The sequence below is a fragment of the Plectropomus leopardus genome, chromosome 19, assembly GCF_026936395.1.
Source record: "Plectropomus leopardus strain MGB_pleo_1.0 chromosome 19, ASM2693639v1, whole genome shotgun sequence".
Lineage (NCBI taxonomy): Eukaryota > Metazoa > Chordata > Actinopteri > Perciformes > Serranidae > Plectropomus > Plectropomus leopardus.
The window spans coordinates 22072979-22097500 of NC_142194.1; the positions used below are offsets into that span (position 1 = coordinate 22072979).

The following is a 24522-nucleotide window of genomic DNA, read 5'->3' on the forward strand; positions in this document are numbered from 1 at the left end:
CTTTTTGGTCATTTTTTCAAAATGCTATTTTATTGGATTTGATGCTGTTTTTGGATGTTTTTTCCACACTGTATACTATAACACGCTTCTATGTGTCATAGTAAGTGGTTTCCTGCTGTTTTTTGGACATGTCAAATTTTGACATTTTTGCCATACTATAGCCTTGCTTTTTTGGTCATTTTTTCAACATGCTATTTTATTGGTTTTGATGCTGTTTTTGGATGTTTTTTCAACACTGTATACTATAAGGTGCCTCTCTTTGCTATACTAAGTGGTTTTCAGCTGTTTTTTGGACATGTCAAATTTTGACATTTTCACCATACTATAGCCTTGCTTTTTTGGTCATTTTTTCAACATGCTATTTTATTGGTTTTGATGCTGTTTTTGGATGTTTTTTTCAACACTGTATACTATAACACGCTTCTATGTGTCATAGTAAGTGGTTTCCAGCTGTTTTTTGGACATGTCAGATTTTGACATTTTTGCCATACTATAGCCTTGCTTTTTGGTCATTTTTTCAAAATGCTATTTTATTGGATTTGATGCTGTTTTTGGATGTTTTTTCCACACTGTATACTATAACACGCTTCTATGTGTCATAGTAAGTGGTTTCCTGCTGTTTTTTGGACATGTCAAATTTTGACATTTTCGCCATACTATAGCCTTGCTTTTTTGGTCATTTTTTCAACATGCTATTTTATTGGTTTTGATGCTGTTTTTGGATTTTTTTTCAACACTGTATACTATAAGGTGCCTCTCTTTGCTATACTAAGTGGTTTTCAGCTGTTTTTTGGACATGTCAAATTTTGACATTTTCGCCATACTATAGCCTTGCTTTTTTGGTCATTTTTTCAACATGCTATTTTATTGGATTTGATGCTGTTTTGGGATGTTTTTTCAACACCGTATAGTATAACACACTTCTATGTGTTATACTAAGTGTTTTCCAGCTGTTTTTTGGACATGTCAAATTTTGACATTTTCGCCATACTATAGCCTTGCTTTTTTGGTCATTTTTTTCAACATGCTATTTTATTGGTTTTGATGCTGTTTTTGGATGTTTTTTCAGCACCATATAGTATAACACACTTCTATGTGTATTACTAAGTGGTTTTCAGCTGTTTTTTGGACATGTCAAATTTTGACATTTTCGCCATACTATAGCCTTGCTTTTTGGTCATTTTTCAACATGCTATTTTATTGGTTTTGATGCTGTTTTTGGATGTTTTTTCAGCACCGTATAGTATAACACACTTCTATGTGTAATACTAAGTGGTTTCCAGCTGTTTTTTGGACATGTCAAATTTTGACATTTTCGCCATACTATAGCCTTGCTTTTTTGGTCATTTTTTCAACATGCTATTTTATTGGTTTTGATGCTGTTTTTGGATGTTTTTTCTACGCTGTATACTATAACACGCTTCTATGTGTCATAGTAAGTGGTTTCCAGCTGTTTTTTGGACATGTCAGATTTTGACATTTTTGCCATACTATAGCCTTGCTTTTTGGTCATTTTTTCAAAATGCTATTTTATTGGATTTGATGCTGTTTTTGGATGTTTTTTCCACACTGTATACTATAACACGCTTCTATGTGTCATAGTAAGTGGTTTCCTGCTGTTTTTTGGACATGTCAAATTTTGACATTTTCGCCATACTATAGCCTTGCTTTTTTGGTCATTTTTTCAACATGCTATTTTATTGGTTTTGATGCTGTTTTTGGATGTTTTTTTCTACACTGTATACTATAAGGTGCCTCTCTTTGCTATACTAAGTGGTTTTCAGCTGTTTTTTGGACATGTCAAATTTTGACATTTTCGCCATACTATAGCCTTGCTTTTTTGGTCATTTTTTCAACATGCTATTTTATTGGATTTGATGCTGTTTTGGGATGTTTTTTCAACACCGTATAGTATAACACACTTCTATGTGTTATACTAAGTGTTTTCCAGCTGTTTTTTGGACATGTCAAATTTTCACATTTTCGCCATACTATGGCCTTGCTTTTTTGGTCATTTTTTCAACATGCTATTTTATTGGTTTTGATGCTGTTTTTGGATGTTTTTTCCACACTGTATACTATAACACGCTTCTATGTGTCATAGTAAGTGGTTTCCTGCTGTTTTTTGGACATGTCAAATTTTGACATTTTCGCCATACTATAGCCTTGCTTTTTTGGTCATTTTTTCAACATGCTATTTTATTGGTTTTGATGCTGTTTTTGGATGTTTTTTCCACACTGTATACTATAACACGCTTCTATGTGTCATAGTAAGTGGTTTCCTGCTGTTCTTTGGACATGTCAAATTTTGACATTTTCGCCATACTATAGCCTTGCTTTTTTGGTCATTTTTTCAACATGCTATTTAATTGGTTTGATGCTGTTTTTGGATGTTTTTTCCACACTGTATACTATAACACACTTCTATGTGTCATAGTAAGTGGTTTCCTGCTGTTTTTTGGACATGTCAGATTTTGACATTTTTGCCATACTATAGCCTTGCTTTTTGGTCATTTTTTCAACATGCTATTTTATTAGATTTGATGCTGTTTTTGGATGTTTTTTCAACACCGTATAGTATAACACACTTCTATGTGTTATAGTAAGTGTTTTCCAGCTGTTTTTGGACATGTCAAATTTTGACATTTTCGCCATACTATAGCCTTGCTTTTTTGGTCATTTTTTCAACATGCTATTTTATTGGTTTTGATGCTGTTTTTGGATGTTTTTTCCACACTGTATACTATAACACGCTTCTATGTGTCATAGTAAGTGGTTTCCAGCTGTTTTTTGGACATGTCAAATTTTGACATTTTCGCCATACTATAGCCTTGCTTTTTTGGTCATTTTTTCAACATGCTATTTAATTGGTTTTGATGCTGTTTTTGGATGTTTTTTCAACACTGTATAGTATAAGGTGCCTCTCTTTGCTATACTAAGTGGTTGTCAGCTGTTTTTTAGACATGTCAAATTTTGACATTTTTGCCATACTATAGCCTTGCTTTTTTGGTCATTTTTTCAACATGCTATTTTATTGGTTTTGATGCTGTTTTTGGATGTTTTTTCCACACTGTATGCTATAAGGTGCCTCTCTTTGCGATACTAAGTGGTTTTCAGCTGTTTTTTGGACATGTCAAATTTTGACATTTTCGCCATACTATAGCCTTGCTTTTTTGGTCATTTTTTTCAACATGCTATTTTATTGGTTTTGATGCTGTTTTTGGATGTTTTTTCACTGTATACTATAACACGCTTCTATGTGTTATAGTAAGTGTTTTCCAGTTGTTTTTAGACATGTCAAATTTTGACATTTTCGCCATACTATAGCCTTGCTTTTTTGGTCATTTTTTCAACATGCTTGAACATGCTAGTAAGTGGTTTCCTGCTGTTTATTGGACATGTCAGATTTTGACATTTTCACCATACTATAGCCTTGCTTTTTTGGTCATTTTTCAACATGCTATTTTATTGGTTTTGATGCTGTTTTTGGATGTTTTTTCAACACTGTATACTATAAGGTGCCTCTCTTTGCTATACTAAGTGGTTTTCAGCTGTTGTTTGGACATGTCAAATTTTGACATTTTCGCCATACTATAGCCTTGCTTTTTTGGTCATTTTTTCAACATGCTATTTAATTGGTTTGATGCTGTTTTGGGATGTTTTTCCACACTGTATACTATAACACACTTCTATGTGTCATAGTAAGTGGTTTCCTGCTGTTTTTTGGACATGTCAAATTTTGACATTTTTGCCATACTATAGCCTTGCTTTTTTGGTCATTTTTTCAACATGCTATTTTATTGGTTTTGATGCTGTTTTTGGATGTTTTTTTCCACACTGTATACTATAACACACTTCTCTGTGTTATACTAAGTGTTTTCCAGCTGTTTTTTGGACATGTCAAATTTTGACATTTTCGCCATACTATAGCCTTGCTTTTTTGGTCATTTTTTCAACATGCTATTTTATTGGTTTTGATGCTGTTTTTGGATGTTTTTTCAACACTGTATACTATAAGGTGCCTCTCTTTGCTATACTAAGTGGTTTTCAGCTGTTTTTTGGACATGTCAGATTTTGACATTTTCGCCATACTATAGCCTTGCTTTTTGGTCATTTTTTCAACATGCTATTTTATTGGTTTTGATGCTGTTTTTGGATGTTTTTTCTACGCTGTATACTATAACACGCTTCTATGTGTCATAGTAAGTGGTTTCCAGCTGTTTTTTGGACATGTCAGATTTTGACATTTTTGCCATACTATAGCCTTGCTTTTTTGGTCATTTTTCAAAATGCTATTTTATTGGATTTGATGCTGTTTTTGGATGTTTTTTCACACTGTATACTATAACACGCTTCTATGTGTCATAGTAAGTGGTTTCCTGCTGTTTTTTGGACATGTCAAATTTTGACATTTTGCCATACTATAGCCTTGCTTTTTGGTCATTTTTTCAACATGCTATTTTATTGGTTTTGATGCTGTTTTTGGATGTTTTTTCAACACTGTATACTATAAGGTGCCTCTCTTTGCTATACTAAGTGGTTTTCAGCTGTTTTTTGGACATGTCAAATTTTGACATTTTCACCATACTATAGCCTTGCTTTTTTGGTCATTTTTTCAACATGCTATTTTATTGGTTTTGATGCTGTTTTTGGATGTTTTTTCTACGCTGTATACTATAACACGCTTCTATGTGTCATAGTAAGTGGTTTCCAGCTGTTTTTTGGACATGTCAGATTTTGACATTTTTGCCATACTATAGCCTTGCTTTTTGGTCATTTTTTCAAAATGCTATTTTATTGGATTTGATGCTGTTTTTGGATGTTTTTTCCACACTTTATACTATAACACGCTTCTATGTGTCATAGTAAGTGGTTTCCTGCTGTTTTTTGGACATGTCAAATTTTGACATTTTCGCCATACTATAGCCTTGCTTTTTTGGTCATTTTTTCAACATGCTATTTTATTGGTTTTGATGCTGTTTTTGGATTTTTTTTCAACACTGTATACTATAAGGTGCCTCTCTTTGCTATACTAAGTGGTTTTCAGCTGTTTTTTGGACATGTCAAATTTTGACATTTTCACCATACTATAGCCTTGCTTTTTTGGTCATTTTTTCAACATGCTATTTTATTGGATTTGATGCTGTTTTTGGGATGTTTTTCATCAGTATAGTATAACACACTTCTATGTGTTATACTAAGTGTTTTCCAGCTGTTTTTTGGACATGTCAAATTTTGACATTTTCGCCATACTATAGCCTTGCTTTTTTGGTCATTTTTTCAACATGCTATTTTATTGGTTTTGATGCTGTTTTTGGATGTTTTTTCAGCACCGTATAGTATAACACACTTCTATGTGTAATACTAAGTGGTTTTCATCTGTTTTTTGGACATGTCAAATTTTGACATTTTCGCCATACTATAGCCTTGCTTTTTTGGTCATTTTTTCAACATGCTATTTTATTGGTTTTGATGCTGTTTTTGGATGTTTTTTCAGCACCGTATAGTATAACACACTTCTATGTGTAATACTAAGTGTTTTCCAGCTGTTTTTTGGACATGTCAAATTTTGACATTTTCGCCATACTATAGCCTTGCTTTTTTGGTCATTTTTTCAACATGCTATTTTATTGGTTTTGATGCTGTTTTTGGATGTTTTTTCTACGCTGTATACTATAACACGCTTCTATGTGTCATAGTAAGTGGTTTCCAGCTGTTTTTTGGACATGTCAGATTTTGACATTTTTGCCATACTATAGCCTTGCTTTTTGGTCATTTTTTCAAAATGCTATTTTATTGGATTTGATGCTGTTTTTGGATGTTTTTTCCACACTGTATACTATAACACGCTTCTATGTGTCATAGTAAGTGGTTTCCTGCTGTTTTTTGGACATGTCAAATTTTGACATTTTCGCCATACTATAGCCTTGCTTTTTTGGTCATTTTTTCAACATGCTATTTTATTGGTTTTGATGCTGTTTTTGGATTTTTTTTCAACACTGTATACTATAAGGTGCCTCTCTTTGCTATACTAAGTGTTTTCCAGCTGTTTTTTGGACATGTCAAATTTTGACATTTTCGCCATACTATAGCCTTGCTTTTTGGTCATTTTTTCAACATGCTATTTTATTGGTTTTGATGCTGTTTTTGGATGTTTTTTCAGCACCGTATAGTATAACACACTTCTATGTGTAATACTAAGTGGTTTTCATCTGTTTTTTGGACATGTCAAATTTTGACATTTTCGCCATACTATAGCCTTGCTTTTTTGGTCATTTTTTCAACATGCTATTTTATTGGTTTTGATGCTGTTTTTGGATGTTTTTTCAGCACCGTATAGTATAACACACTTCTATGTGTAATACTAAGTGTTTTCCAGCTGTTTTTTGGACATGTCAAATTTTGACATTTTCGCCATACTATAGCCTTGCTTTTTTGGTCATTTTTTCAACATGCTATTTTATTGGTTTTGATGCTGTTTTTGGATGTTTTTTCAGCACCGTATAGTATAACACACTTCTATGTGTTATACTAAGTGTTTTCCAGCTGTTTTTTGGACATGTCAAATTTTCACATTTTCGCCATACTATGGCCTTGCTTTTTTGGTCATTTTTTCAACATGCTATTTTATTGATTTTGATGCTGTTTTTGGATGTTTTTTCCACACTGTGTACTATAACACGCTTCTATGTGTCATAGTAAGTGGTTTCCTGCTGTTTTTTGGACATGTCAAATTTTCACATTTTCGCCATACTATAGCCTTGCTTTTTTGGTCATTTTTTCAACATGCTATTTTATTGGTTTTGATGCTGTTTTTGGATGTTTTTTCAACACTGTATACTATAAGGTGCCTCTCTTTGCTATACTAAGTGGTTTTCAGCTGTTTTTTGGACATGTCAAATTTTGACATTTTCACCATACTATAGCCTTGCTTTTTTGGTCATTTTTTCAACATGCTATTTTATTGGTTTTGATGCTGTTTTTGGATGTTTTTTCCACACTGTATACTATAACACGCTTCTATGTGTCATAGTAAGTGTTTTCCAGCTGTTTTTTGGACATGTCAAATTTTGACATTTTCGCCATACTATAGCCTTGCTTTTTTGGTCATTTTTTCAACATGCTATTTAATTGGTTTTGATGCTGTTTTTGGATGTTTTTTTCCACACTGTATACTATAACACACTTCTCTGTGTTATACTAAGTGTTTTCCAGCCTTTTTTTTGGACATGTCAAATTTTGACATTTTCGCCATACTATAGCCTTGCTTTTTTGGTCATTTTTTCAACATGCTATTTTATTGGTTTTGATGCTGTTTTTGGATGTTTTTTCCCCACTGTATACTATAACACGCTTCTATGTGTTATAGTAAGTGGTTTCCAGCTGTTTTTTGGACATGTCAGATTTTGACATTTTTGCCATACTATAGCCTTGCTTTTTGGTCATTTTTTCAACATGCTATTTTATTGGATTTGATGCTGTTTTTGGATGTTTTTTCCACACTGTATACTATAACACGCTTCTATGTGTCATAGTAAGTGGTTTCCTGCTGTTTTTTGGACATGTCAAATTTTGACATTTTCGCCATACTATAGCCTTGCTTTTTTGGTCATTTTTTCAACATGCTATTTTATTGGTTTTGATGCTGTTTTTGGATGTTTTTTCAACACTGTATACTATAAGGTGCCTCTCTTTGCTATACTAAGTGGTTTTCAGCTGTTTTTTGGACATGTCAAATTTTGACATTTTCACCATACTATAGCCTTGCTTTTTTGGTCATTTTTTCAACATGCTATTTTATTGGTTTTGATGCTGTTTTTGGATGTTTTTTCAACACTGTATACTATAAGGTGCCTCTCTTTGCTATACTAAGTGGTTTTCAGCTGTTTTTTGGACATGTCAAATTTTGACATTTTCGCCATACTATAGCCTTGCTTTTTTGGTCATTTTTTCAACATGCTATTTTATTGGTTTTGATGCTGTTTTTGGATGTTTTTTTCCACACTGTATACTATAACACGCTTCTATGTGTCATAGTAAGTGGTTTCCTGCTGTTTTTTGGACATGTCAAATTTTGACATTTTCGCCATACTATAGCCTTGCTTTTTTGGTCATTTTTTCAACATGCTATTTAATTGGTTTGATGCTGTTTTGGGATGTTTTTTCCACACTGTATACTATAACACACTTCTATGTGTCATAGTAAGTGGTTTCCTCCTGTTTTTTGGACATGTCAAATTTTGACATTTTCGCCATACTATAGCCTTGCTTTTTTGGTCATTTTTTCAACATGCTATTTAATTGGTTTTGATGCTGTTTTTGGATGTTTTTTTCCACACTGTATACTATAACACACTTCTCTGTGTTATACTAAGTGTTTTCCAGCTGTTTTTTGGACATGTCAGATTTTGACATTTTTGCCATACTATAGCCTTGCTTTTTGGTCATTTTTTCAACATGCTATTTTATTGGTTTTGATGCTGTTTTTGGATGTTTTTTCCACACTGTATACTATAACACGCTTCTATGTGTCATAGTAAGTGGTTTCCTGCTGTTTTTTGGACATGTCAAATTTTGACATTTTCGCCATACTATAGCCTTGCTTTTTTGGTCATTTTTTCAACATGCTATTTTATTGGTTTTGATGCTGTTTTTGGATGTTTTTTCAACACTGTATACTATAAGGTGCCTCTCTTTGCTATACTAAGTGGTTTTCAGCTGTTTTTTGGACATGTCAAATTTTGACATTTTCACCATACTATAGCCTTGCTTTTTTGGTCATTTTTTCAACATGCTATTTTATTGGTTTTGATGCTGTTTTTGGATGTTTTTTCTACGCTGTATACTATAACACGCTTCTATGTGTCATAGTAAGTGGTTTCCAGCTGTTTTTTGGACATGTCAGATTTTGACATTTTTGCCATACTATAGCCTTGCTTTTTGGTCATTTTTTCAAAATGCTATTTTATTGGATTTGATGCTGTTTTTGGATGTTTTTTCAACACCGTATAGTATAACACACTTCTATGTGTCATAGTAAGTGGTTTCCTGCTGTTTTTTGGACATGTCAAATTTTGACATTTTTGCCATACTATAGCCTTGCTTTTTTGGTCATTTTTTCAACATGCTATTTTATTGGTTTTGATGCTGTTTTTGGATGTTTTTTCAACACTGTATGCTATAAGGTGCCTCTCTTTGCGATACTAAGTGGTTTTCAGCTGTTTTTTGGACATGTCAAATTTTGACATTTTCGCCATACTATAGCCTTGCTTTTTTGGTCATTTTTTCAACATGCTATTTTATTGGATTTGATGCTGTTTTGGGATGTTTTTTCAACACCGTATAGTATAACACACTTCTATGTGTTATACTAAGTGTTTTCCAGCTGTTTTTTGGACATGTCAAATTTTGACATTTTCGCCATACTATAGCCTTGCTTTTTTGGTCATTTTTTCAACATGCTATTTTATTGGTTTTGATGCTGTTTTTGGATGTTTTTTCAGCACCGTATAGTATAACACACTTCTATGTGTAATACTAAGTGGTTTTCATCTGTTTTTTGGACATGTCAAATTTTGACATTTTCGCCATACTATAGCCTTGCTTTTTTGGTCATTTTTTCAACATGCTATTTTATTGGTTTTGATGCTGTTTTTGGATGTTTTTTCAGCACCGTATAGTATAACACACTTCTATGTGTATTACTAAGTGGTTTTCAGCTGTTTTTTGGACATGTCAAATTTTGACATTTTCGCCATACTATAGCCTTGCTTTTTTGGTCATTTTTTCAACATGCTATTTTATTGGTTTTGATGCTGTTTTTGGATGTTTTTTCAACACTGTATACTATAACACACTTCTATGTGTATTACTAAGTGGTTTCCTGCTGTTTTTTGGACATGTCAAATTTTGACATTTTCGCCATACTATAGCCTTGCTTTTTTGGTCATTTTTTCAACATGCTATTTTATTGGTTTTGATGCTGTTTTTGGATGTTTTTTCAGCACCGTATAGTATAACACACTTCTATGTGTAATACTAAGTGGTTTTCATCTGTTTTTTGGACATGTCAAATTTTGACTTTTTCGCCATACTATAGCCTTGCTTTTTTGGTCATTTTTTCAACATGATATTTTATTGGTTTTGATGCTGTTTTTGGATGTTTTTTCCACACTGTATACTATAACACACTTCTATGTGTTATAATAAGTGTTTTCCAGCTGTTTTTTGGACATGTCAGATTTTGACATTTTTGCCATACTATAGCCTTGCTTTTTGGTCATTTTTTCAACATGCTATTTTATTGGTTTTGATGCTGTTTTTGGATGTTTTTTCCACACTGTATACTATAACACGCTTCTATGTGTCATAGTAAGTGGTTTCCTGCTGTTTTTTGGACATGTCAAATTTTGACATTTTTGCCATACTATAGCCTTGCTTTTTTGGTCATTTTTCAACATGCTATTTTATTGGTTTTGATGCTGTTTTGGATGTTTTTCAACACTGTATACTATAAGGTGCCTCTCTTTGCTATACTAAGTGGTTTTCAGCTGTTTTTTGGACATGTCAAATTTTGACATTTTCACCATACTATAGCCTTGCTTTTTTGGTCATTTTTTCAACATGCTATTTTATTGGTTTTGATGCTGTTTTTGGATGTTTTTTCAGCACTGTATACTATAACACACTTCTATGTGTATTACTAAGTGGTTTCCTGCTGTTTTTTGGACATGTCAGATTTTGACATTTTTGCCATACTATAGCCTTGCTTTTTGGTCATTTTTTCAAAATGCTATTTTATTGGATTTGATGCTGTTTTTGGATGTTTTTTCCACACTGTATACTATAACACGCTTCTATGTGTCATAGTAAGTGGTTTCCTGCTGTTTTTTGGACATGTCAAATTTTCACATTTTCGCCATACTATAGCCTTGCTTTTTTGGTCATTTTTTCAACATGCTATTTTATTGGTTTTGATGCTGTTTTTGGATGTTTTTTCAACACTGTATACTATAAGGTGCCTCTCTTTGCTATACTAAGTGGTTTTCAGCTGTTTTTTGGACATGTCAAATTTTGACATTTTCGCCATACTATAGCCTTGCTTTTTTGGTCATTTTTTCAACATGCTATTTTATTGGATTTGATGCTGTTTTGGGATGTTTTTTCAACACCGTATAGTATAACACACTTCTATGTGTTATACTAAGTGTTTTCCAGCTGTTTTTTGGACATGTCAAATTTTGACATTTTCGCCATACTATAGCCTTGCTTTTTTGGTCAGTTTTTCAACATGCTATTTTATTGGTTTTGATGCTGTTTTTGGATGTTTTTTCAGCACCGTATAGTATAACACACTTCTATGTGTAATACTAAGTGGTTTTCATCTGTTTTTTGGACATGTCAAATTTTGACATTTTCGCCATACTATAGCCTTGCTTTTTTGGTCATTTTTTCAACATGCTATTTTATTGGTTTTGATGCTGTTTTTGGATGTTTTTTCAGCACCGTATAGTATAACACACTTCTATGTGTAATACTAAGTGGTTTCCTGCTGTTTTTTGGACATGTCAAATTTTGACATTTTCGCCATACTATAGCCTTGCTTTTTTGGTCATTTTTTCAACATGCTATTTTATTGGTTTTGATGCTGTTTTTGGATGTTTTTTCAGCACCGTATAGTATAACACACTTCTATGTGTTATACTAAGTGTTTTCCAGCTGTTTTTTGGACATGTCAAATTTTCACATTTTCGCCATACTATAGCCTTGCTTTTTTTGGTCATTTTTTCAACATGCTATTTAATTGGTTTTGATGCTGTTTTTGGATGTTTTTTCAACACTGTATACTATAACACGCTTCTATGTGTCATAGTAAGTGGTTTCCTGCTGTTTTTTGGACATGTCAAATTTTGACATTTTTGCCATACTATAGCCTTGCTTTTTTGGTCATTTTTTCAACATGCTATTTTATTGGTTTTGATGCTGTTTTTGGATGTTTTTTCAACACTGTATACTATAAGGTGCCTCTCTTTGCTATACTAAGTGGTTTTCAGCTGTTTTTTGGACATGTCAAATTTTGACATTTTCGCCATACTATAGCCTTGCTTTTTTGGTCATTTTTTCAACATGCTATTTTATTGGTTTTGATGCTGTTTTTGGATGTTTTTTCAACACTGTATACTATAAGGTGCCTCTCTTTGCTATACTAAGTGGTTTTCAGCTGTTTTTTGGACATGTCAAATTTTCACATTTTCGCCATACTATTGCCTTGCTTTTGTGGTCATTTTTTCAACATGCTATTTTATTGGTTTTGATGCTGTTTTTGGATGTTTTCTCTACGCTGTATACTATAACACGCTTCTATGTGTTATAGTAAGTGGTTTCCTGCTGTTTTTTGGACATGTCAGATTTTGACATTTTTGCCATACTATAGCCTTGCTTTTTGGTCATTTTTTGAACATGCTATTTTATTGGATTTGATGCTGTTTTTGGATGTTTTTTAAATATTGTATACTATAACACACTTCTATGTGTTATAGTAAGTGTTTTCCAGCTGTTTTTTGGACATGTCAAATTTTGACATTTTCGCCATACTATAGCCTTGCTTTTTTGGTCATTTTTTCAACATGCTATTTTATTGGTTTTGATGCTGTTTTTGGATGTTTTTTCAGCACCGTACAGTATAACACACTTCTATGTGTCATAGTAAGTAGTTTCCTGCTGTTTTTTGGACATGTCAAATTTTGACATTTTCACCATACTATAGCCTTGCTTTTTTGGTCATTTTTTCAACATGCTATTTTATTGGTTTTGATGCTGTTTTTGGATGTTTTTTCAACACTGTATACTATAAGGTGCCTCTCTTTGCTATACTAAGTGGTTTTCTGCTGTTCTTGGACATGTCAGATTTTGACATTTTTGCCATACTATAGCCTTGCTTTTTGGTTATTTTTTCAACATGCTATTTTATTGGATTTGATGCTGTTTTTGGATGTTTTTTCAACACCGTATAGTATAACACACTTCTATGTGTTATACTAAGTGTTTTCCAGCTGTTTTGAAAAATTCATACAAATTCGTACAGTATGTCATTAAAAAATAAAAAATTCCAAGTATTCTATGTCATTAAAATGATTTAAAAAAAAAAAAAGTCATCGTAATACATCATCAAACAAAAAATATTTTAAAGTCATAGTTAATAATTTTCAATTTTATCAAAAGTCCTAGTTTAGCTTTTCGTAAAAATATTATTAAAAAATATAGATAATTTATCATTTATAAAGTCATAGTATAACATTTAAAAAAAACATAAGAAAAATTAAAGTTATAGTACGTCAAAAATAAGTAATAACAGTCATAGTATGTCATGTCATTGTGATGCCCTTGATTAGAGATCTTTAGCAATAACACTGGTTAATCACTCACCTGTAGAATATGAAGGCGATGGTTGTCACCACAACCACAGTCACCGCCAACACAATGACAATGATGTCATGAAATGCCAGCCCTGAAGGAGGGAGCACTAAAAACATTGTTACAACACTGTACATGTATTTACATATAAGTTAATGTCTCAAATGACCTGCTGGAAAGGTACCGTGTGTCTCAAGATAAGAGAAAGTTCATTTTGTGACATCATTTGAGCTCATTCATTCAAGGTTAAATGGAAAGACATCAGGGGCTTAGCTAGGATCTCTGTCAGGAGATGCACAGAATCCAGAACACTTTTTTTTTTATATAAATAAGCTTTATTTTGATCCTGTTTTGTGCACTCTAGTATCTTAATTATACTAACCATACAAAGAATGAATAACATTATTTTCACTGTGAGTCAGAAAATGGTTTAGGGGCCACCTGGCACCCTATCGTGGGCGAGACTGGACTGGATAAGTTGAGTATCACTAATGTATTACATAAAAGCAGATGCTAAACTGGGGGTAAATTGTGGCAGCGTTTATTTGGTTTTAGTGTTTGTCTGTGGTGAGCAGGTGGAAAAGCCTATTTAAAAGTATTCAGACCTTGAAACAGAGGCAAAACGTTAAACTGTAACTGGGACATTTCCCACTTCACCTCAGAAACAGTAAAACTGACGGCTCATTTCAGTGACACCAATAAACAGCCGATGATCATCTAACAGGTGAGCTTTGTGTCTGTTTGTGTGTGTGGACGGGTGTGAATGTGCGTAAAAAGGTGGTTTATGATACAGGTTGAGACGGCCAGCTGACAGAATCAGTGTGAGCATGTGTGTGTGTGTGTGTGTGTGTGTGTGTGTGTGTGTGTGTGTGTGTGTGTGTGTGTGTGTGTGTGTGTGTTTGCTGTAGTTGTACCTTGCTCCGGTTTGGAATCAGGAAGTCTTTTCCCCCAGATGAACGAAGGGTATGTCTCTATCACATAGGTGTGATTTTTCTCAGTGTCAAATTCAAATAAAATTTGGTACTGAGGATCATATTAAAGAAAGGGAAAAGTAAACATTCATTCAGAATAAAACACAGTACGTCAGTCAGAGATGCCGTATTTTGAAAGGGGGTAATTTACCTCGTTGTGAGTAGTGGTGTAAATAACTGAGAGATTCACGTCTCTGTCTCCTTGTTTGTCCAACCTGTAGTTTCCAGCACTCCCTGAGCAGAATCACAGAAATTTTTTCATAAAAATATTACAGACCATATGGCAAACCATAGATATATTGGTATGTACTTTCATATGTAACAGATATGTTGAAACTTTTTCTTTTCATTTTTAATTTAATGCGCTTTGGTTAACATGTGGTTAAGTATAGGTACCAAATATTACTTAATTAAGGGTGAAAAGTATTATGTTTTGGCTTAACCCTTTAACACCTGAGCAAATTGGTTTGGGGAGTTGAAAAAAAAAAATTAATAATTTTTTTAAATTAATTTTATTTTTTTAATTTAAAAGGTTAAAACCAAAGAAGGTAAAAACAAAGGTTTAAAAATAAAAGAAAAAGAAAGGTTGAAAACAAAGGTAAAAGAAAATAAAGGTATAAAGGGTAAAAAACTAACAAAAAATATAATATATATTTAAAAAATGTTCACAAAAATTACAAAAATGATCTTCTGCACATTTTCTGTTTTATTATTATTATTATTATTAATATTATTATTATTATTATTATTATTATTAATATTATTTTCTTTCTTTGTTTTTTGTAACTTCAAATAATATTGAATAATCAAAAGTAATTTTCAGGTCATTTTATTGTCACCCTTGCCTTATTTATTGCAATTTGTGGGACATCTCTTGCCAAATTGCTCATTGCCTTTTCAGCTATGAATTCAAAAGAAATCACTTTGCTCAGGTTTTAAATGTTAAAATGTATGCGGAAGGCATCTGAACACAGCTAAGTAAACTGATGTCACTCCAGGTGTCAGAAGGTTAACAATTATTGACGTAAACGTGTCAATAATATCTAGTCCTCTGTCAGCAGTGAACGAAACACAGAGAAAAGAGTACACACGGCTTCTCTTTGAGTGTGTCTCTCAATCACAAAGCTCTAATCACACAGAGGCCACACACAGCTGCTGCCTGCAGGCTTTAACACCTCGTCGCTCCATCATGTCAGTGAAACACACAAATAAGTGACAGCAGTTGGCAGCTTCCATGTGTTGGGCCTCAGACACACAACAGCTATGTCCACTCTGAGGGCTGCTTTCAGAGCCACTGAGGTCGTGTCATCGGTATTTTCTCTGGAAATCTGTGAAAAAACTAACTTAGAAGCTTGCACTTAAATAAATACTTAATAAATACTTCATGAGCATGTGTAATTTTTTTTAGGTATTTAGTCATAAATGAAAGTATTGGATAGTATAAAAATGTGATGGTAGCTCATATCTACAACCTTGTCTCTCTTATCAAAGTTTTTTTTGTCTGACCCCAGAAATTAATTTAAATGGATATATTCAGCATAAATAAACCCATTTAAAACCTTAGCAAATCAGATTCTTTTGAAAACATAGGGGAAAAGGCAGTGAGCAACTTGGATACAATGCAATTGCAGATGCAGATGCGGACTAAGAAATGATGCAGAAAGCCCAAGAAATTAGTACATTTAGAAAATTGTTTTGAATAAAGCAAAGAAAAAAATTTAAAAAGCCAAGGAAAAACCATATTCATAATTATCATAGAATTATGTTACAGAATTATTATAATATTTTAAGCACTTTTTCCAAGTCTTGTTTGCCTTGTTTGTTTTTACTTTCTTTTCTTTTTAAGCACTTTTTCCAAGTCTTGTTTGCCTTGTTTGTTTTTACTTTCTTTTCTTTTTTCTTTTCTTTTATTTTATTGGGTGTTTTGTTTTTGTTTTTACTAATTTTTTGGTAATTTTGTACTCTTTACTAATTCCTTGCTAATTTTTGGGTAATCTCCTTTTTTGTTGCTCTTTTCCTTCTTCAGTGTTTTTGACAGAAATTAAGCTCTTAATGCTCAGGTCTCAAAGGGTTAAAGCCGTAATAACTCCTGGAATTTACATGAAATGATCATTCTTGTTCTCCCTTACCATTAAAGGAGATGTCTCTGAAGTAATTCACATTGACATACTCCATCTCCTCAATCTCCGACTGATTTTTTTCAGCAATTTCCCTCATCACCTTGCCAACCAGCAGCACTGAATCATGGTACGCAGCCATGTAGTCATTCATCTGAAGAGAGACAGAGAGAAACAAACTGATGGTTGGGACTACTTTCTGGATAGTTCATTATCAGAACACTATTCAGAGGAACAGGAACACTGACACCAGACAGAGATGTTTAGATTGACTGTTTGAAATGTAATCTTTCAGAGCTATTTTGGGGTGGATACAGGGGGGACAGTTATCTTTGCAAATCAAACCAACCAAATAATTACAACTAACCAGACGAGTCTGTGATCTCCTGTTTCATTTTATCTGTCAGATGCATCTGGTCCCCCTCCTGTTCACAGATTTCCTGCTGGCCCTGGCGTTTTGGGCCAGTCACAGTCATTTATCTGATATGCTGTGCTTTACGCAAAATACCTGTTGATGTCATTTTGGGGCTTGCGCACCTTTGCGCCAGAAATAGTGCAGGGGTGTTGATGTGGAACTTTGCTGATTTTGCCGTCAGAATTTGAAAATTCTTCAAAGCAAATAACTGATTTACAGACATGTCGATGCCACACCAGCCCATCTCATCTCTGCCTGCTGAAGAGTCTGTCTGGAGTCAGTAGCTGAGAGGACGCTGATTACAGCTGTCAGCCACAAATCTTTCATAGGACAGTTGGACATTTGAGAAAGATGACTATTGGCGTTCCTACCAACAGCAGGTCCTGCAAATAAGCTCTGTAAAACCGCAACTTGTTCGTCTTCTCTTTGTGCGTAGTAAACTTACAAGATATGACATGTTAATCGGTGAGCTGCTAAAGTGCTGCTGGGCAGATTCCTTTAACCAGTTTCCCACTGCTCTCAGTTGTAATGCTAAGCTAAGCTAACCATCTCTGGACTGAAGCATCTAACTCCTCGCAAAAAGAAGCACATGAAGCATATTTCCCAAGATGCCAAACTATTCCTTTACACAGCAGCAATTGGAAGAAAGGCATTAAGTAATTTGCAAATCTTGTGTCCTCACTGTGTTGTTGTCTGACAGGTTTGTGTTGATGATGTAGTTTCTGGTGTTGGGCATCGTCAGCACCAACACGTTCCTCATAAATGGCATTGACGATGTGTTGGTGTAGTATTGATCACTGTGGAGAGGAGGAAGGAAAGGCATTCATTTAAGTGCAGCGTCATGACAGGAATATGTCCCATATAGTTATTATAACTTAATACTTTGACACCTTGATAGATATCACTTTTCTTGATCTGCTTTCAGATGCCTTTCACAAGTATTTAAACCTTTGATTTCTTTCAAACTGAAAAATGTGGTAAGCAACTTCATAACAAATGTTTTTTGTTTGTTTTTTTTATTATTATTTAAAGGTAATTTTCTTTTATTTTTACTAATCACTTTCAATTTTTTTGGGCCATTTCTTCTTAAATTGCCTTTTTCCAATGTTTTTGAAAGAAATCGACCCCTAACTCCTAACCCGCTAACTCTAGGGGACAATTACATTTATTGCAAATTATCATAATTACACATTTAAAATTAAGTTACAGAATTATTATTTTGATATAAATGTCTTTTTCCAGGTCATATCCTTTTTTTAATTATTTTCCATTTATAAACTAATTTTCAGGTAATTTCCCTGTACATTTAATTGATTCCTTGCTCATTTCTTTTTCTGCTAATTGCCTCTTCCAGTGTTTTTGAAAGAAAATTGTCAATTTGCTCAGGTTTTAAATTTCAATTTTGCGTATCTTATCGAATGTGAAATCAAAAAAATTAAAAGAACCAATGCGCACATCAAAAAAATAATGTCAGGCAGTACAATAAGTGCAAACATGTCACGAAAATGAAATAAAAAACACTGACTTGTAAAGATCGATAAGGATAAAGAGAATATCACTGCTGTCCGCCTCTGGGTGACCATTTTTCAACGTCATTACATCCATTGGTGATCCACACATGATGAACACTGCAAACAGAGAAGCTGGACGTATCACCACATACCAGTAAGGTAAAGTATTTTTAACACTGGGGCCTCAGGAGGCATCAAACCAGTCCAACCATCTGACCTTTATTTCCTTCTAAATATCCAGTTCAACCTTGAAACGTATGTTAATAACAAACCAGAAATGTCCTTTTTCAAACATCAAACAAAGAGCTGCAAGAGAACTTTTCTGTGTTATTTAGCAAGACATATTTGGTCACTTTGGAAAGGACATTTCTATTGACCCCCCTTCAGAACTTGTTTTCTACCCAAGCTATATCAAAGGTCCATACAACTTTCATCAAAGGCTTCTGTGAGTTTATTCTCTAACAGTTTGTAAAAACTTGCAAGAGTGCCTAAAAATTACATGCACTTTCATCTATGAGAGAGCTGAGCAGTTCAATCAAACAAGAAGATTTGTGTTTTTAAAGAAGAAACTTACAGTTGCTTGACCTGTTGGATAAATTCAGTACTTCTATCACTTGTTCTGGTTTGCGCAGAACCGTCCTGCTGATATTTAACGCAAACTTGCGTTTGTCTGCGTCAAGTGCATGTATATACCTGCAGAAGAACATCACTTTGAATTAAAAAGTGGAGAAACTAACATATAAATTTACTGACTGAAACCGGATCAAATCAGTTTCATTTATTTTTTTTATTTTTAATTTTTTCTTCAAAAACATAGGGAGAAGGCAATGAGCAGCTTGGCAAGACATGGGCCTAAAATGTGCAAGAAATAAAAAGAAAAGTGACAAGAAAATTCCCTGAGGATACACAAAAAAAGAAAAGTAAAAAATATGAAAATGACCCAAAAAGGGTGATGAAAAGTTAAAAATGTAAGGTTGTTATATTTCTGAAACACAATTTTAAATATACAATTCTAATAATTTTAATAAGTACAGTTTTTTGAGCATTTTGGTTTTCACCATTTTCTAAAAATACCCCCTTCCCTTTTTAAAACTTGCCATTTCCTGCCAAGGTACTCGTTGCCCTTTTCCACACATTTTTGATAGAAATCAAATGGATATACTCAGGTTTCAAAGGGTTAAGCTGCAGGAACAGACAGCCATCTTGCCATATATTGTTTTGTTTTACTTTAACACACACATGCAGAACATCTGTCTTCACTGCTGGCCAAAAACACAGCAACATGAAGGTTTAAGGTGATTATAAGCGCATGCTAATCTACACACACTGGCACCACCTCCAGTGTGCTCTTTCAATGCATCTCCTTGGTGACTCACCAAAAGCAGTCCTCAGTGTTGCTCTGTTTCTTGTAAACATAGGCTGTCTTCCATTGAGGTTTGATGATGTTGTTGTTTATCCAAAAATGGATGAAAAAGTCAGAGATCTTGCGTGCTGGTGGCAGGAGGCGCTGCAGGTTGAGTGTGTAGTCGCAGGAGGGACCAAAGCTTCCTGCTGAAAGGATGGGCGTATCAACCTTCAGACCTTTTTCTGCACTGACAGAGAGGAAAAAAGAAAGGAACCAAAGGAAAAACAGAGGGAGAAATAGAGAATGATATACACATGGAGGGAAAAAATGATTTGGGGGATATAAATAAGGATTGCAGGGTATTATATAATCATGTTTTTAGAGATCCCATTGGTATGATTTTCAATACTATCATAAATACAGGTGCTCCTCTTTCTATTGAACTATTGTATGTAGTGCACAGCATGCACCACCAGAGCTCAGTCTCTAGCCTCTACTTGTGCAGCTCAAAGAAACCACAACACCAAGTGGGAGGTAGAAGTTACAGGACTGTAAACAGCCGGTGGCCAGCAGGCAGAGAGAGACTGTGGAAAATAACGGCATGTTTTTCACATCTCACCTGGTGAATTAAGGATTTATTTCGAGCGCACCGGAGCTGGTGATTGTTGGAACAGTAGACTTAATAACTAGATTACAAGCAAGTGTAACCAAGTTAGTCTGGGTGAGTTTTATTTTCTTTCTGTCCAGTTTGACTTAATTGTGTTTTATGATTAATTAACAAGGCAATTAAGCCTCATTAGTCTTCCGTGACAGAGAGACAGTTAAATTCAAAAGGTGTACAGTGGTATTTCTTTGTTTAATAAGGATAATTTGTGTGAGAATATTACTTTTCTTAACATTTTGTGGGTTTCTATTTTGCAATTATTAGTCTGAAAAGCTGAAGGTAAATAGCACACTTGTAGTCAGGAGGGTGGGGTGTATGGGTTTGCGCAGCACACTTACATTGTCACTCTCTGTATACCCCAGTGAAATTTCAGGAAGGTATGAAGGTATGAAATGTTACATACTGCCTAAGCCTAATAGGTAGTGACATTTAGCTACAGACAAATCCAATACAAAACCACTTATTAATCTTAGGGAGCATGTTTAGGAGTAAATCCCACCCCAGAATGCTCCATATTGTTTTATATCAGACCCTGTCTGAATCCGCAAACACAATTTTTGGTTTATCTGCTGTAATGTGGACATGACCATGGAAAAAATGCACTTACTCAAACATTTGGTAGGTAGCATAGGTGCAGATGGGCCCAAGCATGGCACATCCCACGGATTCTGAATTCTGCAAGAAAATGCAAATGCATGTGAGCTAATTTTCTGTCTATCAGTGTGCCGTTTGTTTTCACATTTGTGTGCACAGTGCTATGTGTGATAGTGAATCCTGAATTTCTGTGCAGTGTTGTTTGAACACATCTAAGACGTCTAACTTTGCGCCCACAAGACGAAATTAAAGCCTAGTCCACACAAATACAGGGTTGTTTTTTTAAAGATGGTTTTCCCTCGTTCCCTCGCATGCCAAACTAACTGGCGTCCTTATCCGAAATCCATGCAACGAAGATGATATTGGCAAATTAAAGCCTAGAAAAATCACTACCTGAAGACTATCTGGTGTAGTGACCACTGTAGTACATTTTACTCCCTTTGTTCCTTAATACAGTGACAGGGTTACAGTACATTCATGTGAAAATATTTAGAAAGAAGTTTTGCCAACACTAGTTTGGTCACATCCATAAATACCTGTGTACATATGGACAGGTCCTAAACAAGCAAAATACTTGAAACAATCAAATGGCTCCCAGTTAAGAAACTTACATTGTGCAAAAGCAGGATAAAGCATCTATGATCTGTCCCCTAGTGGATACAGCTTTTAATTCTTAAAATACAAACCGAGCACATGCAAGTCTATGCGTTCATGCTAAAAAGCAAGCATATCATATGTCTAATGCTGTGTTCACACTATGAGCGAAACAGCAACACACAGCTACATTATTTTTTTACATCAAGTGTTGTTCATACACTTGTCAGCATAGTTACATCGTCACAGGCTTGTGTGTGTGCCTGCTACTGACCACAAAGCGCCTCGACTATGAAGATCAGCTCAAGTTTGTATTTAGTTATCAAAATATCTTTTTTTATATCTCATTTTGCCACCCCCACTGCATCCCAGTGTACACCCCCATTTACATAAAGATATCACAGTGTCAGCCAACTAAGCTAAATAACTGTACTACAACTTAAAACAAACCATATTGCTTTAAGTATCACTGTGTCATTAGAGCACTAAGAAAAGTTGAAGCCAGCTCAGCAGCAAGTGTTGGCCATCAGTTTGACATGTCACCGGCTTCCTTTGAAAATGTACTGTAGCCTGTTTCTGTGTCACTCACAGTGTGAATGCAGCATGAGGTGGATGTTAAACTGTTGCTACTCACTATCAGTTTCTTGAGCTCGTCCACTCCCTCACATGTGGTGCTCTGGCAGCCACCTTGTCGATAAAAGGTTGTGTTTAACCCGCTGTAGGTAGCCGTGAGATTAAACCCAACATCTTCATTGGGGTTTGCAGGAAGGATGAAAGGCAGAAAAATATTCTATTGATTAAAAATTAAAAAAAACAAAAAAATATATACCAAACTTTTACATTCCATAAACTGAATCCCTTCCCTGCATAGAAAGTCATGTCTTTCCCCCAAAAAAGGAAGAAATTACAAAAAAGAAATAAATGGAAAAGAAGGCAACTGACATTGTAAAAATAATAATAATAACTTTAACTTTAATAAAAAGGTGCATGAGAGAGACATGGATCAAGAGAGGAAAGGCTGGGTGTCCACAGAGACTGCTTTTGCCGAGGGCCCAGAATTTGGTGATGTGCCCCTGCTAACAACAATTGTCTTAAATCAATTCAAAATTTACTCAATTTTCATTGCATGTCTGTTGTTGTTTTTTATTGTTTTTTAATTTCTTAGGCATAATGCACAATATCAAATCAAATTATAAGAGTCAAAATACCAGTCTTGACTCGGGCCATTATTATGAAAAACATGTTTTTAGCCAAATCTCACAAACCCACAACAGATATTTGTCCCAGGGCCAATAGCATGCCCTGTTTCAGTGAGTCGAAACTTGATGAATGTAATTATTATCACACTAAAGATCAAGCTAAGCTTGCACAAACCATTAAATAAGCATTACAGATGATTATTTCCTATTGCATCAGAGTAAAATGACCCATATCTGATCATTTATTACACTAACTAAAGCATATCCTCTGTCAGTAACTGTTTTACTTGTCCATTACATTAGACGCACTGTAAAAAATTAAAACTGCAAGTTCCTAAAAGAACTTAAAAACTGTGACTGTGGAGAAACAACAAAGGGGGAAATTACCCAAAATATATGACGAACCAAAACACCTTGGGTTTGTTGCAATTACAATAATAGTTTAACAGTGTTGCGCCAGTTCACATACACAGGCATAAAGATTATTTTATGACACCACAGGACATATCAAAGGTTGGATTGCACCAACAAAGATTCACTTTTAAAACTGATTAAATTGTAGTTTACATTCAAATTCTGTTGCACCAAACTTTCAAACTAAATCTAAGAAAGATTAAATTTAAATCTCAATTTAAAATGTTTCATTTTCACACCAAACCTAGATGAAATGTAATTATGTTGTGCCAAAACCTTTAACTCCAAATTTAAACTGTGAAGAATTAACTTTAAACCAACAGTTGAGGTTTTACTTTTAAATATGCTGCCTTTTTTGAGACGGAAGGCGCAAAATAATCAAGTTCTCAAAAAAACTTGGGAGACAGATTCAACCCACATCAATTTTAGGATGACAATGAATTTTAGTGTACAGAAAGTTTGGACCAACTGTCAAACAACAAAGTTCAGAGCAACAGAATTTAAATTTAAAAAAATGATTTAACCAGGTTTAAGGGTTAATCCTTGTTGGTGTAATCCAGTCACAATGTGACATAATTCTGTGTATATATACAGATGTCTTTATATTTTATTTCTTATCTTATTACCTTCGGCAGCATTGATGCTTGAATCCGTCTCTAAAGCCTTAAGTATTTCTCTTTTCACAAACTTCAGACTCCAGGGAGATTCTTCATCATGCAGAAGGATCACATTGATCGATATTCCACCCAGACACTGTCTGATGCCCCGACATGAAGCAGCAAGAATCACCAACAAACACAACAGCCACAAACCTGTTCCCATTTTATGCTCTGAAGTTCCCAGCATTTATATCTTTTAACTGTTAAAGAAAGTGGATTACTTGGTGTAAAAAAAAATTTTAAAAAGTGTGTTCAGCAAAGTCCAAGAGATTCAATTTAGTCTGATCCACAACAGAAAGTCTATTTTACGAGAGCGACATCCAGCACCCGTGTGTGTTTTCTCCCCTGAGTCAGTCACTTCTCACAGTCACACTCCGTCTGTTGCCCTAAGTGGCTGCTCACCTGTCCTCCTTTCCACATCAAGTTGTTAATATACAACTTTTAAAGACACAGAGGCGGGCCATATAACCTTCTCACTCTCTGCATGACACACAGAGCACAGATTGTTGTTGTGAGCTTATTGGATGGGCAGTTATCTAGATGTTTGATGATAAATTTAAAATACCTTCTGCAGCAAGGTGATGGTGAAGCCTTGAACACACGTCATCCCTGGAAATGTGTCTGCA

The 24522-nt window shown here is 34.4% G+C and overlaps 1 protein-coding gene across 2 annotated transcripts in view; it reads right to left on the bottom strand.

Moving 5' to 3' along the window:
* The window catches only part of gucy2cb (guanylate cyclase 2Cb), a 49936-nt gene extending 25650 nt beyond the window's left edge, over positions 1–24286 (bottom strand). Inside the window, exons 1-11 of one of the 2 annotated variants that reach the window (XM_088069651.1) lie at positions 23864–24286; positions 22259–22371; positions 21044–21111; positions 19804–20019; positions 19002–19120; positions 18442–18544; positions 17599–17713; positions 16514–16655; positions 14536–14618; positions 14328–14436; positions 13426–13507 (exon numbers count right to left, since the gene is read on the bottom strand). In XM_088069651.1, coding sequence (XP_087925777.1) covers positions 13426–13507; positions 14328–14436; positions 14536–14618; positions 16514–16655; positions 17599–17713; positions 18442–18544; positions 19002–19120; positions 19804–20019; positions 21044–21111; positions 22259–22371; positions 23864–24083 — 1370 coding nt within the window. In that variant the 5' untranslated portion in view covers positions 24084–24286. Of the gene's footprint in view, positions 1–13425; positions 13523–14327; positions 14437–14535; positions 14619–16513; positions 16656–17598; positions 17714–18441; positions 18545–19001; positions 19121–19803; positions 20020–21043; positions 21112–22258; positions 22372–23863 lie in introns of both variants that reach the window. The other variant, XM_088069650.1, reaches the window with a different exon arrangement.
* Between the last annotated feature and the right edge of the window lie 236 nt (positions 24287–24522).